Here is a 14,571-nt window from a genome sequence, read left to right as displayed (position 1 = left end):
TATGTGAAAGCACATTGAAAGATAGAACCTGCAATTGCTACAAGGCAATTTTGAGATGGTTCGTCAATTTGCGAGCAAGAGTTCGCACATTTGCTGCAAATTAAACTAGTAAACAATGTGCCGATATTTCTTCGGCGCAATCGAGTTTTCTGTACAGCGTATAATGCTGTATGAGCCGCGGCCCATGAAACTTTCACCCACGACCCGGTGGTGGCCTGTCCTATAGCGTTTGCCAGACGCACGATCATAGCTAACATTAACCTTAAATAAAAATAAAAACTACTGAAGCTATAGAGGGCTGCAATTTGGTATGTTTGATGATTGGAAGGTGGATGATCAACATACCAATTTGCAGTCCTCTAGCCTCAGTAGTTTTTAAGATCTGAGGGGGGACAGAAAAATGCAGACGGACAGACAATGCCACCTCAATAGTTTTCCTTTACAGAAAACTAAAAATTTACACTTTTCAATTGGAATTAAATATGCATCCCAACGAATGGTGTTATGACAATATATGGCTGTGTTATATAAATCACATATGACTCTTGGCTCTTATGTTAGAAGGCCTTATCTGAAAGTGGAACTGACCCATGTATTTTGACTTTGACCAGTCATACGTTAAGAAACTGTATTCGAATATAATAGTAGATTCAGAGGCTGTTGGATATCCGATTGTTGCAGTTGTTCGTGATATGGCGTCAACAAACCATCACACACGTCGAAAAAATTTGGTACTGACCCGCTTGAAAAGAATATTTTATAAAGAAGATCCAAAATGCCGAAAGGAAGTATATGTTTTCATTGATGTTCCCCATCTAATAAAACTGGTTATGGATAGTGACTCAGGATGTGGTTTAAACGGCGGAGATTTTGTGTCCGATGCAAGCATTCGTAGAGTGTTGATCGGAAGTAGAACAGGAAATGGGCTGCGTGTCAAACATGCTGCGCAATTGTTACCCAAATCATCTGCAAGTGTTTCAAAATATCTAAGAGATATGTCAGAGCCAAGCAAATGGACATCTGATTTTATCTCATCGGTTAATGAATGGTTTGATATAACGAATTTAGGTGATAAGTTTCGAGACGTACCAATACGCGGTGCAGTTGGAATTATTCAAGGCAGGCGTATACCCTTCATAAAATAATAAAGGTAATGAATTCTTTAAAGATTAAGATAAACGATTGGCCCATATGATTATTCTGATTGATCCTTATCATCATACTGATTTTAAATTTAGGCCCATAACGTTAATTTTGCGAAGTGATTGGAAAATAATCAGTGAAAAACAAATACTAATGCAAAGGTTAATGATCCTGATATGCTGATGTTGAATCTGCGTGTGATGCTGACCAAAAAAAAAAAAAAAAACCGTAAAGATTTGTCATTAAAAATATGTATAAAAAACTTATTGTCTCAAGATTTAGTTTTAGATGACTGCAAAGAGGAGCACAAAGAGAGTTCAAATTAAGGTAATGAAAGAAAACAGCAAGTACTCGAATCGTAAAGGAGACGCTGAAATACCTCGTTGGTGATATTGTTAAATGTTATCTGCAAAATATTTACATTTAGGTAGGAAGGTGACACCATGCAGAACTGACAGAATTTAATGAGGGGTTCTCTGGATGAAGTGATGAAGAAAAAAGACCAGACGAAAGCATAAAATACAAAGGAAGTTATGGCAATAAAAGTGAGACACGAAGCTGTGGCAGTCAAGGGGGTTGGGGGGGTGGGGGCCGGTGGGTGGGGGTGGCAGGACATTAGAGACAAAGAAAGAAGGAAAGTGACTATTGCTGTCTGGCTGACCTGTATAAGGGTGTCCTGCCATAAGCTAGCCGTAGTAATGTCAACTAGAATACTTACTGTCCCATTGCTCAAAAGTATATTAATTCTTGAAGCAACATCTGGATCGCCTATTGCTTTATGACATAGTAATGTCAAGGATACCCAAACGTGTATTTCCTCTCGAATTTTTATGCCATTTTGGACATAAAGAACAAACTTTACCGTTCATGTAGAATTTAATAAAAAATTTCAAAGTGATTTTAAAATTTAAAATATCACCAATCTTTTTTCTTTTTCTGTTAAGATATGGCGAACACCACCATCGTTGTCTCAACTCATAGCAATGAAAATCTAATTTTGGAACTGAGTGACCTAGAACTTATATACAGAATAAATAATGCTTAACTCATCGTTGTGTGTTCGTAGAAAGAGCAATAACATTTACAAAGGAGTAAGCCATCTGTAAGGTAACTACCTTGCCTATTATTCACGCTTTAATCTTGTGGCGTAAGTAATAATTACAAGCTCACCTGGTCATATGAAGCAGTTGACTGACCGCTTTTTGACATTTTAAGAATATTAGTATATAATTTCAAGATGAACCACTCTGACCAACATCTGGATTATTATAAATTTATCATGTAATCATACAAGTATCTGAGGTTTAAATTTTATTATTATTATTATTATTATTATTATTATTATTATTATTATTATTATTATTATTATTATTATTATTATCTGACAAATATACGGATCATAACTAATTGATCGTGTAATCATAGAAATTAAACTTTAATTTGTGTTATTATTATTATTATTATTATTATTATTATTATTATTATTATTATTATTATTATTATTATTATTATTATTATTATTATTATTATTATTATAAAACTTAACACCTTTCCCTTTATAATCAAAATCACCATTTTTTTAGGCTAGTTTTTCCTTTCTATGTTTAGTTCAAACGATTTTAACATTTACATCTTATACATAAGGTATGGAAAATTAATCTTCTGGTTGAGAATCTTCTCTCTCTCTCTCTCTCTCTCTCTCTCTCTCTCTCTCTCTCTCTCTCTCTCTCTCTCTCTCTGATTCAGCAACAACGATCGGATGAGAAAAGATTGACACTTACACCACATTTAATCCGATTTTACCCACTTTTTTTTGACAGCGTCGGTCTGACTAAAGTTGATTTGTCGAGTCGATGGTGGTTTAGACTTCCGAGGGAGAGAGAAAATATTTAAAAGCAACCGGATTAAGAGTGTTTTATTTCACTGAAAGCTTTTGTTCCTTTGTTTCGGAGCCGTCCAACCTTACTCTCACCAACACCCTTTTCTTTTATTTCTGAATAGAATGTCAAAAGTCAAGACCCATGCTAGGCGGATTACCGCGTATCTGGAGGCCACGGGTATTATGTTTTTCGAATCGAAGGGCTGAAGAATCCTAGGTCATGGTTTCATGTTTCAAATCGAAGGTGATGAAGAACCTTTGGTCACCTTCCAGTCGAAGGGTGAAGAACTTTCAGCCTTGTTTTCAAGTTTAAAATAAAACAAGTAAAAAATCAAAACCACCGAAAATAAATCTATCTTTCGGTGCTCTCGGTATAATGCTGTATGAGCCGCGGCCCACGAAACTTTAACCACGGGCCGGTGGTGGCCTGGCCTAATCGTTGCCAGACGCATGATTCTGGCTAACTTTAACCTTGAATACTATAAAAAAAATCACTGAGGTTAGAGGACTGCAATTTGGTATGCTTAATGATTGGAGGATGGATGATCAACATACCAATTTGCAGCCCTCTAGCCTGAGTAGTTTTTAAGATCTGCGAGCGACAGAAAAAGTGCGGACAGAAAAAAGTGAGGACGAACAGACAAAGCCGACACAATAGTTTTCATTTCAGAAAACTAAAAGGGGCGGAATCTTAGGCTAGAATTACGAATTTCAAATTGAAGGGCTGAAGAACCCAAGGTCACGGGTATTAAGACTCAGATTGAAAGGGTAAGGAAACTTAGATTACTGGTAGCCAGTTTCAAATTGAACAGGTAAAGAACCTTGGGTCTTGGATATCAAGTTTCAGATCAAAAGAGTGAAAAACCTTAGGTCACAGGTCTCAAGATTCCAATCAAAAAGCAAGTTTTTGTAAGCGGGTGTGCGTTTTTTTTATTTTATGTGAAATCAAAGTTATGGAGAATCCTAGTTCACGAATTTAAGTTTCCAATCGAAATGTTAAAGAACCATAGGTCACTTGTATCACATTTCAGATTGATGGGGTGAATGAATTGGGATTCATGGTTATACGCTTGTAACTGAAGACAAAGACCCTTAATTCATATAATTTTGGCTTTTAGAATGAAATCGAAGGTTTGGAGAACCTGTGGCAACGGGTACAAAAATTCAAACTGATTGGGTCATGAACCTAAAGTAACCGATATCGGGTTTCAAATCGGAAGTATGAATAGCTATGCAGGTCTCGGGTATCAAGTTTCATATTAAAGTGATGAAGAACCTCAGGCCACGGTTATCAAGTTTTAAATCGGGGGGTAGTATGAATTTAGGTATAAGTTGGTAATTGAAAGGACGAAGACCCCTGGGTCGCAGACGGGTTTCAGGTTTGAAATTGAAGGTCTGAAGATTCTTAAGCCTTGGGTATTAAGTTTCAGATCACATGGGTGAAGAACCTTAGGTCACAGTTATCAAGTTACGAATCGAAGGGACTCAAGCCTTGGGTTAACTGATATTTCATTTGATATAAATGTGAAGGAGAACTATACGTAACCGGAATTACATTCGAAATCAAAGGGTCACCTTAATAAATCTCGGGTAATAAATTCGAAATGTAATTAATGGACGTGTTTACATCCTCTTAGGTTCTTCACTGTCTTGAGTAAGTCGTTTCACAAGAATGAAAACGATGGTGATTCAAGCAAAGGCGGGGGTCCTTTTCCCGGGTTTTCTCGAGCCATTTTCAAGTGATAGGTCACCGAGTGCGCTGAATTGCTGAGCTGCACTTTTCTCCCCAAAACAGTCGTCTGGGAAACATCTGGTTGAAAACACTCCTTCGTGAAGACTTGGAAACAAATGAACGGCTGAAGTTCTATAGTTTTTATATGAATAACTTTCATAATAACTCTTGGATGAATTGACAGTGCTTGAACATCAGCTCCTTTCTGGGATAATGTGGTAACAACAAAATAGGTCTGTCTGCATAATTACATGAATAGCGGTAAACATACAGTATTACAATACATGCATGTTTCTCTGTGTATACGTATGTGGACTAGTCCACATCGGGAGAAGAGTTGCATCATGCAGTGCACGGAATGCTAGCGGATTACTGTATACTTGTTTATATGCAAGTAATTGTTTAAGGTTAGTTATGTTCGTACACAATCTCTATCTTTCGTTTGATATGATATATACATGTATACATATATATTTATATATATTGTATATATGTATATTTATAAAATATATATATATATATATATATATATATATATATATATATATATATATATATATATATATATATATATATATATATATAAATGTACACACACACACACACACATATATATATATATATATATACACACAAATAAAACAAACACATACAAATCAAACAAAGATATATAAACAACCCCTTTTCCTCATACCTCCTTACGAAGAGGAAGGCTTCGTGTGAAAGTAGAGGCAGGAAAGCCCCACCAGGATTTGATAAACCACATATTTAGGATTCAGCCTCAAACCCCGGAGGTTCAGGTTTTTTTTTTTTTTTTATTCTTCGTGGAGGATGAAAAAGAATAAAAACGACTTTGTTTCTTCCTGAGGGTTTTCGAGGGAAATTTGATTAAAGGGGAGTTGGCAAGAATAAACTTCGGAGAATTTTTCTTCCCTTTATAGGTAAAGCTCAAATGTCATGTCCTGATGGAGAAATCTTTCAGCTTCAATGCAGATACTGGGACCTCACGTACCTAGTTTGTGTTTGATTTAGTACTAATGACGCTTCTTTGCTTGTTTGTAGCTGCATGTGTGTATGTTTATCATCATGGGCAAATGGAGTTCAGCTGAATGCTGCGTCTGTGTTGATGAAAAACTGCATTTGATTTTATATGGATAGAGACTGACTGAATATGTGATATCCATATGTCACTCGATTTTACTTTTTATGCTTAGGTCTTAATATTATTAAGAACGTTAATTCTTTGAACGAAGCCAAACTCTATTTAATTTTTATATTAGTCTTAATCTATTTCGTTATTATATTAGTGTATTTGCAACAGAAATAATAAGTTCAATAATAATCTTCATCATCATATTAGTAGCAATAGTAGAACTTTGCTGCAGCAGTAGGGTAATAGTAATAATTAAAAAAATATAATCTTTCATAATTGTTAAAGTACTTTTGGTAACAAGCACAAAGGCTTTTATAATTGATAGAAAATAAACATAGGTGTGATTACAGTGTAATTTTTTTTAATCTTTTCCTAAATAACTGCATAATAACATATCTGTTAGGTCGAAATCTTCTGATCTAGGTGTACAAGAACTTAATTTAAGGAATACCTACAAAAAATTCGACACTAAATATTTCTGCTGTGTTTGCTGGACCAGTTTATAATTCTCATTTTTTTTGGCGAGGAGGAGCTGCAATGACGCAGGGTGCATGTTGCAACTTTCATATTCCCGCAAGAACTTATTATGCTTAGAAATTTGCAACTCTGTCTTCGAAATAATCAGTTATTCAAGGTCAAGGTTTTGGGAAGAACAATTTAATTCCACAAATATAGTGGCTTTATAACTAGAGATTATTCACTACTGTTAACGCAATTCTGTTATCTAGCGTCTACGTGAGTGGTGACTAGGGAAAAAGCTATCCAGGCTAGAGTATTTCCCCCAATTTGAATAATAATAATAATAATAATAATAATAATAATAATAATAATAATAATAATAACAATAATAATAATAATAATAATCTCCTGGCCCAGTTATCTAGACTCAAGGTATTTTGACAAAAAACTTGAGAAGCTTTTCATTCACCGAGGTTTGTTTGTCTATACACTGCAATATTGATTTGTTTGTTGCTTCTGTGTATAGAGGGCGCTGCGGAGACAGTGAAGTTTCCCTTTGAAATATATATTTCTCCCACCATAGTCCATACTTCAAACCTTCATTTTATTCCTTCAAACCGAAGAGGACAACAATGATAATACGATTAATGACAGGATATTTCTTCTGGAGTTTTAATAATTATAAGAAAAGCTGTTACTTTGATAATTTTGTTATTCTTGTTGTTGTTCTTTTGCCTTGAATGAGAAATATTTTCCTTCCTTTCCGAAATATTTCGTTGAAGGCAGGACAACATTTCCAAAAGTCTTTGCCCAAGAGATTATCATTTACACACGGCAATAGGCTTTCAGACTTTAAAAAAAAAATCATTTTACCATATTCTTGTAGTTAACTAGTCAATGAAATTCGTAACTGAATCGCTGCGTTGATGTTAATTAGAAGTTTTTCAGTAAATATCAAGTATTGATCTTTTTGATGTAAGCCAACAAAGCTAGATTTGGTAGATGATGAAAGTACTGGATATTTTTCCTTTTGTATGTTTAATAAATCCACATGAAAGAGTGTGAAAGTATTCCTGCAATCATATGAAGAGCAGTCTTATTTCCTTTACTCGAAGAACTTATTTTTTTTTTCGTATCTCATTTTTCTAGTATAAACTTGGTTATTACTACCGTTGTTGTCATCGTTCAGTCAAAGCTTTTGTGGTACAGTGTATTTTTCTGTTCTCTCTGGAGGACCGAGAGAAAATGAGCACGAGAGAAATGGCGCAGGAGAGAAAAGGAGCACGAGAGAAAAGAAGCACGAGAGAAAAGGAGTACGAGAGAAAAGAAGCACGAGAGAAAAGAATCACGAGAGAAAAGAAGCCCGAGAGAAAAGAATCACGAGAGAAAAGGAGCCCGAGAGAAAAGAAGCACGAGAGAAAAGGAGCCCGAAAGAAAAGAAGCACGAGAGAAAAGAATCACGAGAGAATAGGAGCCCGAGAGAAAAGAATCACGAGAGAAAATGAGCACGAGAGAAAAGAATCACGAGAGAAAAGGAGCCCGAGAGAAAAGAATCACGAGAGAATAGGAGCCCGAGAGAAAAGAATCACGAGAGAAAATGAGCACGAGAGAAAAGAATCACGAGAGAAAAGGAGCCCGAGAGAAAAGAAGCACGAGAGAAAAGGAGCCCGAAAGAAAAGAAGCACGAGAGAAAAGGAGCACGAGAGAAAGGGAGCACGAGAGAAAAGGAGCCCGAGAGAAAAGAATCACGAGAGAAAAGGAGCCCGAGAGAAAGGAGCACGAGAGAAAAGAAGCACGAGAGAAAAGAAGCACGAGGGAAAGGGGCACGGGAGAAAAGGAGCACGAGAGAAAAGGAGCCCTGAAAGAAAGAAGCACGAGAGAAAAGGAGCACGAGAGAAAGGGAGCACGAGAGAAAAAGGGCGAGAGAAAGAATCACGAGAGAAAAGGGCCCGAGAGAAAAGGAGCACGAGAGAAAAGGAGCACGAGAGAAAAGAAGCACGAGGGAAAGGGAGCATGGGAGAAAAGAAGCACGAGAGAAAAGGAGCCTGAAAGAAAAGAAGCACGAGAGAAAAGGAGCACGAGAGAAAGGGAGCACGAGAGAAAAGGAGCCCGAGAGAGAAAAGAATCACGAGAGAAAAGGAGCCCGAGAGAAAAGGAGCACGAGAGAAAAGAAGCACGAGAGAAAAGAAGCACGAGGGAAAGGGAGCACGGGAGAAAAGGAGCACGAGAGAAAAGGAGCCCGAAAGAAAAGAAGCACGAGAGAAAAGGAGCACGAGAGAAAGGGAGCACGAGAGAAAAGGAGCCCGAGAGAAAAGAATCACGAGAGAAAAGGAGCCCGAGAGAAAAGGAGCACGAGAGAAAAGAAGCACGAGAGAAAAGAAGCACGAGGGAAAGGGAGCACGGGAGAAAAGGAGCACGAGAGAAAAGGAGCCTGAAAGAAAAGAAGCACGAGAGAAAAGGAGCACGAGAGAAAGGGGAGCACGAGAGAAAAGGAGCCCGAGAGAAAAGAATCACGAGAGAAAAGGAGCCCGAGAGAAAAGGAGCACGAGAGAAAAGAAGCACGAGAGAAAAGAAGCACGAGGGAAAGGGAGCACGGGAGAAAAGGAGCACGAGAGAAAAGGAGCCCGAAAGAAAAGAAGCACGAGAGAAAAGGAGCACGAGAGAAAGGGAGCACGAGAGAAAAGGAGCCCGAGAGAAAAGAATCACGAGAGAAAAGGAGCCCGAGAGAAAAGGAGCACGAGAGAAAAGAAGCACGAGAGAAAAGAAGCACGAGGGAAAGGGAGCACGGGAGAAAAGGAGCACAAGAGAAAAGGAGCACGAGGTAGCTGTCCAGCAAATGAGCTTCGTTCTCGTTTTCCTCTTTTCGGATTCTTGTCTTCCTTTTCAGCGTAGTTTCATCTAATGCAAGATTTAACAGGGTTTAACGGCTTCACAATCACCGGGGAAAGCATCGGGAAAACCCTCTGGTTTTATCTTTACGGAACAATGACAAATAGAGAAGTTGGGTTTCGGGAAAGTCTGCTGGGCTATTGAGAAAAGACTGACATTGAAAAGGCTTCAAAGGCCATTAGCATGAGTATCAGTCTTCCAGCCATTAGATTTTAAATATAAAAAAAGAAAAGAAAACGGAGAGAAGATAAATAAAAAGAAGCAAGATATATCGACATGCACATACTGACTTTATATATACGTGAATGCTTGATCGGATACAGATGCCAGTGAAATATGCCCTGTAAACTTCATATTCGGTTTGCCACTGGCAAAACTAAATAGCTCTTCTGGGTAGCCTAAGGCTCTGTTTGCCTTACTATTTCTCTTCTCGTAATTATACGAATTTGATATATTTTCATGATAGTTACTGATATAGCTTTATCCCCCAAAGACACTTTTATGCTCTCTCTCTCTCTCTCTCTCTCTCTCTCTCTCTCTCTCTCTCTCTGTGAAGCACAGCATTAGGCATGCACTTGATGACTATGGGGAGACTGACCTCCAAAGAAACTTGATGACTTTATCCTCCCTTGGGTCATGAATTCCATTAAAGATGAACGCAGAGAGAGAGAGAGAGAGAGCAAACGAGGATCCCTTATATGAATGATTTAATCCGGACATGGTCAGGTTTACGATTTAGACCTCACTGTCTGGTATATCCGAACGTTCTGCATTTTCGATTTCATTGTTTCCTAAGTCAGTAATTCAGTCTGAAGAAGAAAATTGTTTGATATTTCACGGGAACTGTAAAGTAGAAAAAAAGCCTATATTTAAAAGACTGAACAGTATCTGTTCCACTTAGTTTCCTAGTGCTGTCGTTGTCTAGAAATCTTTTCAAGCCATGTATGTCATCGTTCCAAATCACAAGCTGACGTATTTGACTTATAATTATAATTTAGGATACAGGATATTTCAGACATTTAACTCATTATAATGGGCAAAAGAAAGAACAGAAATCATAGATCCCACGCTCGTTCATTTCTCGAGTTACAGCCGATGTTCTTGGGGCGAACAGTCTTTAGCGGGACATTTTGAGCCCTCTGGAAAACGGACCCCTCTTTCCCCTCTGTGACAGGTGAATATAACTATTTCAAGACTCAGTTTTGCCACCCTCGCTTTCCCTTCCCTCCGGCGGCAGTGTTGCCAGCACAGAGAGGTACGCAGGCCATACGCGTGCACAATAGCTCACGCTCGCACGCCTTTAAACCTACTTGTACTCGAATCAACATATAATGCAAGTAAAGTGTATGCGTAAACTTATTTAACTTGGCTGTATGGATGTTTTGAAGTAGATGTCTATCTATCTATCTATCTATCTATCTGTCTATGAAAATATATATATATATATATATATATATATATATATATTTATTATATATATATATATATATATATATATATATATATATATATATGTATATATATATATATATATATATATATATATATATATATATATATATATTTATATATACATATACATACATATATATATATATATATGTATATATACATATATATATATATATATATATATATATATATATATATATATATATATATATATATATATATATATATATATATATATATATATATATATGGTGCATTCTCTCTACGTTTCTAGTATTAGAAAACAGTGGGTTTTACAAAATGTGTGGGTCGATCGGGAAATCGGGATTTCATTGTTTTGTGTATTCCATTCTCGTATGGACGATCCCTTGCATTTTTCATTAGTTTACTAAATTTTTACGATCTTTTCCTCGTCGGGGCTCAGCCTTTCCACATCTGAAAGACCAAATCCACTATCCACACAAGGGCAGTCGTAAGTATCAACACGCATTTTGGGCTTTTGCAGACGTTTAGACTACCCAGCCACTTATATAAACAGTTGTTATCATGTACTTACATTACATAAATATAGAATGTATATTTGTTAGAATGCGCTATTATTTATTGTGTTTACCCGTGTTTAATCGTGTGTGCGTTTGCTTATTTACTTTTAAGTATAATCCCCAGTTTTTAAAATATAATTTATTTCATATTTAGTCACTATCAGTTTTTAGTTGGTTTAGTTTGGGTGGATTTTGTTTTAGAATTGTGGCATTTATTTTGTTATCAAAGAAAATGAGAAAATTCTTAGATTTTGTATTTATTCATCATTCTGTTCTGGATAGTTATATTTATTGCTAAGAACCTGTTGAAGCGCGTTCAGTTATAACTCATGTCATTTTTATCCTTAAGACGTTCGCCTTACAGAAGATTTTACTTTCTAAAAAAAAAGAATAAAAAAAATACTTTTTTAAGCAACTATTTTGAAATAGTTTAATCAGTGAGTGACTCATACTCAGGTACAACATGGACGCTGCTGCTCTCTAGAGTATCAAGGCACTGCAGGTCAACCCTTAGGGAAAGATGTATTGTTCTTTAGCGAAGAAACCACTTATTAAATCTCAAGAATGCCGAAAATTAAACAGCAGTAGCCTTTGCACCACGATTTTGTGGTATGCTTATTTCCGGTTCGTAGATCGTAAGTGGGCTTGCGGGCGTGGCGTCACTGGCAAGATATGCATACGCGTAGAAGATCTATGGCGCCATAAATGTAAAGTGTGAAAATGGTTGGGTAGAGGTTGATGTGCAAATAATTATGCTTGTGTCTAATGGTATCCTCTTCGTTTGAGGGAAAATATTTTTTCTTTCTTAGTTCTTTTCCCTGTGATAAAATTGATTCATGTATAAACTTCACTTTTTCAGTGTTACGACGTGTATTTAGCGGTGTAACATGGTTCGTCGAGTGAATGTTTTAGAATGATCTTCTTGCAGGAATAACGTCGTAAAGAGAAGGTTAACTTTCCAAGAAGGAAAATTATTTTTCATTGATATGCAACGCACCTGTTACTGTTGGTAATTAGGCCTCTTTTCTATAAGTAGGAGGTGCAGGATCTTATGCAAGATTTTATTATTTCCTAAATATTAATCCTTAAAATCCAATCACTTACTGTGTCACTGGTTATTGTTAGTATTAAACATTTTTTGTGTGTCTTAGCTATATTTAAGTGGTCGTTTTCTTTACTTTTTAAAAATGCTCATGTTAATTAATCTTACAGCATATAAATTTTGATTTAGAAAAAGAATTTTTAGTTCGAACAAGAACAGAGGAGAGAGAGAGATTTGAGCAAGAACAGAGAGAGAGAGAGAGAAAGCAGGCAAGCATATATACATATGCGCTTTCAAATAGGCTCAATTTATGTTTGGCACGAATCCATATAGAGTTCTATCGAACAGATCTGCACTGCATTTGAAGACCCGTGCATGAAGAGAAATAATTCAAAATGATTCTTCAATGATTTCATGCCGTTACTTGAACAGCACCAAAAAAATATATATATTATTTGGCGGAGAAATTCAACCAATTCTTTAGCCTTGAATCTGAAAGAAGTATCTTGGGAGACGTGAAGGTAAACAATGAGTTTGTACTCTAAATCCCTTGCATGTTAATCTTTTGTTCACAACACTCAAAATATTTTCCGTTATCTGATGTCCATCTTCATATTTGTAGTGAGTTACGATGGCAATATACCAAGAGAGACTCAAATTAGCAGACTGGTGATACTGTGTGATATTTTCCATCATAAGGAAATCAGTGTTCATCTCATTTTGTAGAGCTTGAGGAAGGGAATATCTTATTTCCAACAGCTTAATATCAAATACATTTCATGCGCTCAGGACCTTAACTGTCCAGTGCATATAATATTTTTGATATCCTTCTTCCTGCTTGCTTGTCCTTGGGTTAAAAAAAAAAAAAAAAACTCTTACTTGCATCGTCTTTGTTTCTCAACTCCCCCGATTTCATGGTTCCTTGGAGGTGACCTCTGATTATCTGTGCTTTGTCCTAGATTTTTTTTTTTTCGCCTGAAGGATTGCTTTTTCCACTTATCCAGTTAGGGAAGCCCAATGACGTATCTTCTTTTCCATGAGGCGCCGGGCATGAATACTGATGTTCGCCCGTTTCGGGGTCTTCAGGAAATACAGCGAGGAAAAAGAATGAAAAACGTGGAGAGGAAAATAATATTTGTTGTTCCGGAAGATCTAGGAAAAGGAGCAACACAGAAAAGGTACATTCAATAAGCTGATTAAACCAGGAGAGTTAAATCTGAAGCAGGTAAGCCTCAAGTCTGGTAAGCTTATTGTGTACATCTGACGTATTCACAAAGAGTATCCCATCGGTAAGCAGCCTCTTTCAATAGCACCTGTCAACACCTGCCCTTCACCTCAATACTTTTCTCTGAGCACTCTTACCTAAATTGAATCGAAACATCTGAAGTCAATACTGTTGATCGATTTTTTTTTTTATAGAATTTTAATTCATTCCGAGACAAGACCACATCACTTGTTACGAAAGCGATTTTGCGTTGGTAGAAAAATTTGATTTAAAATACTCAGTTCAAGATGGAATAGAAAATATACTACAGTTTATTTAAGCCAAACAAATAAGAAAAGGGAACCCAAATTTGCATGTGATCTGAGTGCAGTGTGTCATGGGAAAAATATGAAAAATTAAACTGGGAAGTAAAAAAGCAAAGAAAGGAAAATGAATGTCAAATCTGGAATGAAAGACGTAAGGACAGTGCTGGATGCGGCGGAGACTTTCACAGCATATAACCTCTTCCACTTCACGGATAGACAACGTCAGTGTTCCGTCCCCTTTGTGTTTTTGGGGAACAAAAGACGAAGCACAAGAAGAATTCTCCGATTATCGGAAACTCTCCAGAGATAAAGAGGACAGAAGCATAATGAGAGAGAGAGAGAGAGAGAGAGAGAGAGAGTCCTCTAAAGTGGAAGGAAAGAACCAACGGCGGGCGGGGGTTTTGGGCGAAGATGGCTGGGGAGTTTTGCCAACTTTTCTTCCAAAAAAAGGAAGAAAAAATAACTTTTTCTTTTGGAAGCCGAACGGAAAGAAAGACAGAAAGAAGAAAAAGGAAACTGATGGGGGAGACGAGTACATAAAGCTCTTTGTGAAACTTAATGCGATTGCTAAATGGAATTAGAGACATTGACTCATGACGCTGAGGGTAATTGCCACGCCATGTAAATCCGACTTACTGAAAAAAATTTTGTATAGGTTCGTTTATGCTCATATGTTACTTCGATGAAAATTATGTTTTATATTTAGAATAAGTTTTGTGGCAGGATGTTTTACGAATATTTTGTTCAAAA

At 36.7% G+C, this 14,571-nt stretch overlaps 1 protein-coding gene across 1 annotated transcript in view; it reads left to right on the top strand.

Moving 5' to 3' along the window:
• The first annotated feature begins 7,963 nt into the window (after positions 1-7,963).
• Positions 7,964-14,571, top strand: part of LOC136833029 (zinc finger CCCH domain-containing protein 13-like) — a 33,754-nt gene continuing 27,146 nt past the window's right edge. Inside the window, exon 1 of the mRNA XM_067094678.1 lies at positions 7,964-9,187. Coding sequence (XP_066950779.1) covers positions 7,964-9,187 — 1,224 coding nt within the window. The remainder of the gene's footprint in view (positions 9,188-14,571) is intronic.

The sequence above is a fragment of the Macrobrachium rosenbergii genome, chromosome 51 (assembly GCF_040412425.1).
Source record: "Macrobrachium rosenbergii isolate ZJJX-2024 chromosome 51, ASM4041242v1, whole genome shotgun sequence".
NCBI classification, from domain to species: domain Eukaryota; kingdom Metazoa; phylum Arthropoda; class Malacostraca; order Decapoda; family Palaemonidae; genus Macrobrachium; species Macrobrachium rosenbergii.
Note: the sequence above shows the minus strand (reverse complement) of the source record. Positions and strands in the feature narration are given on the sequence as shown.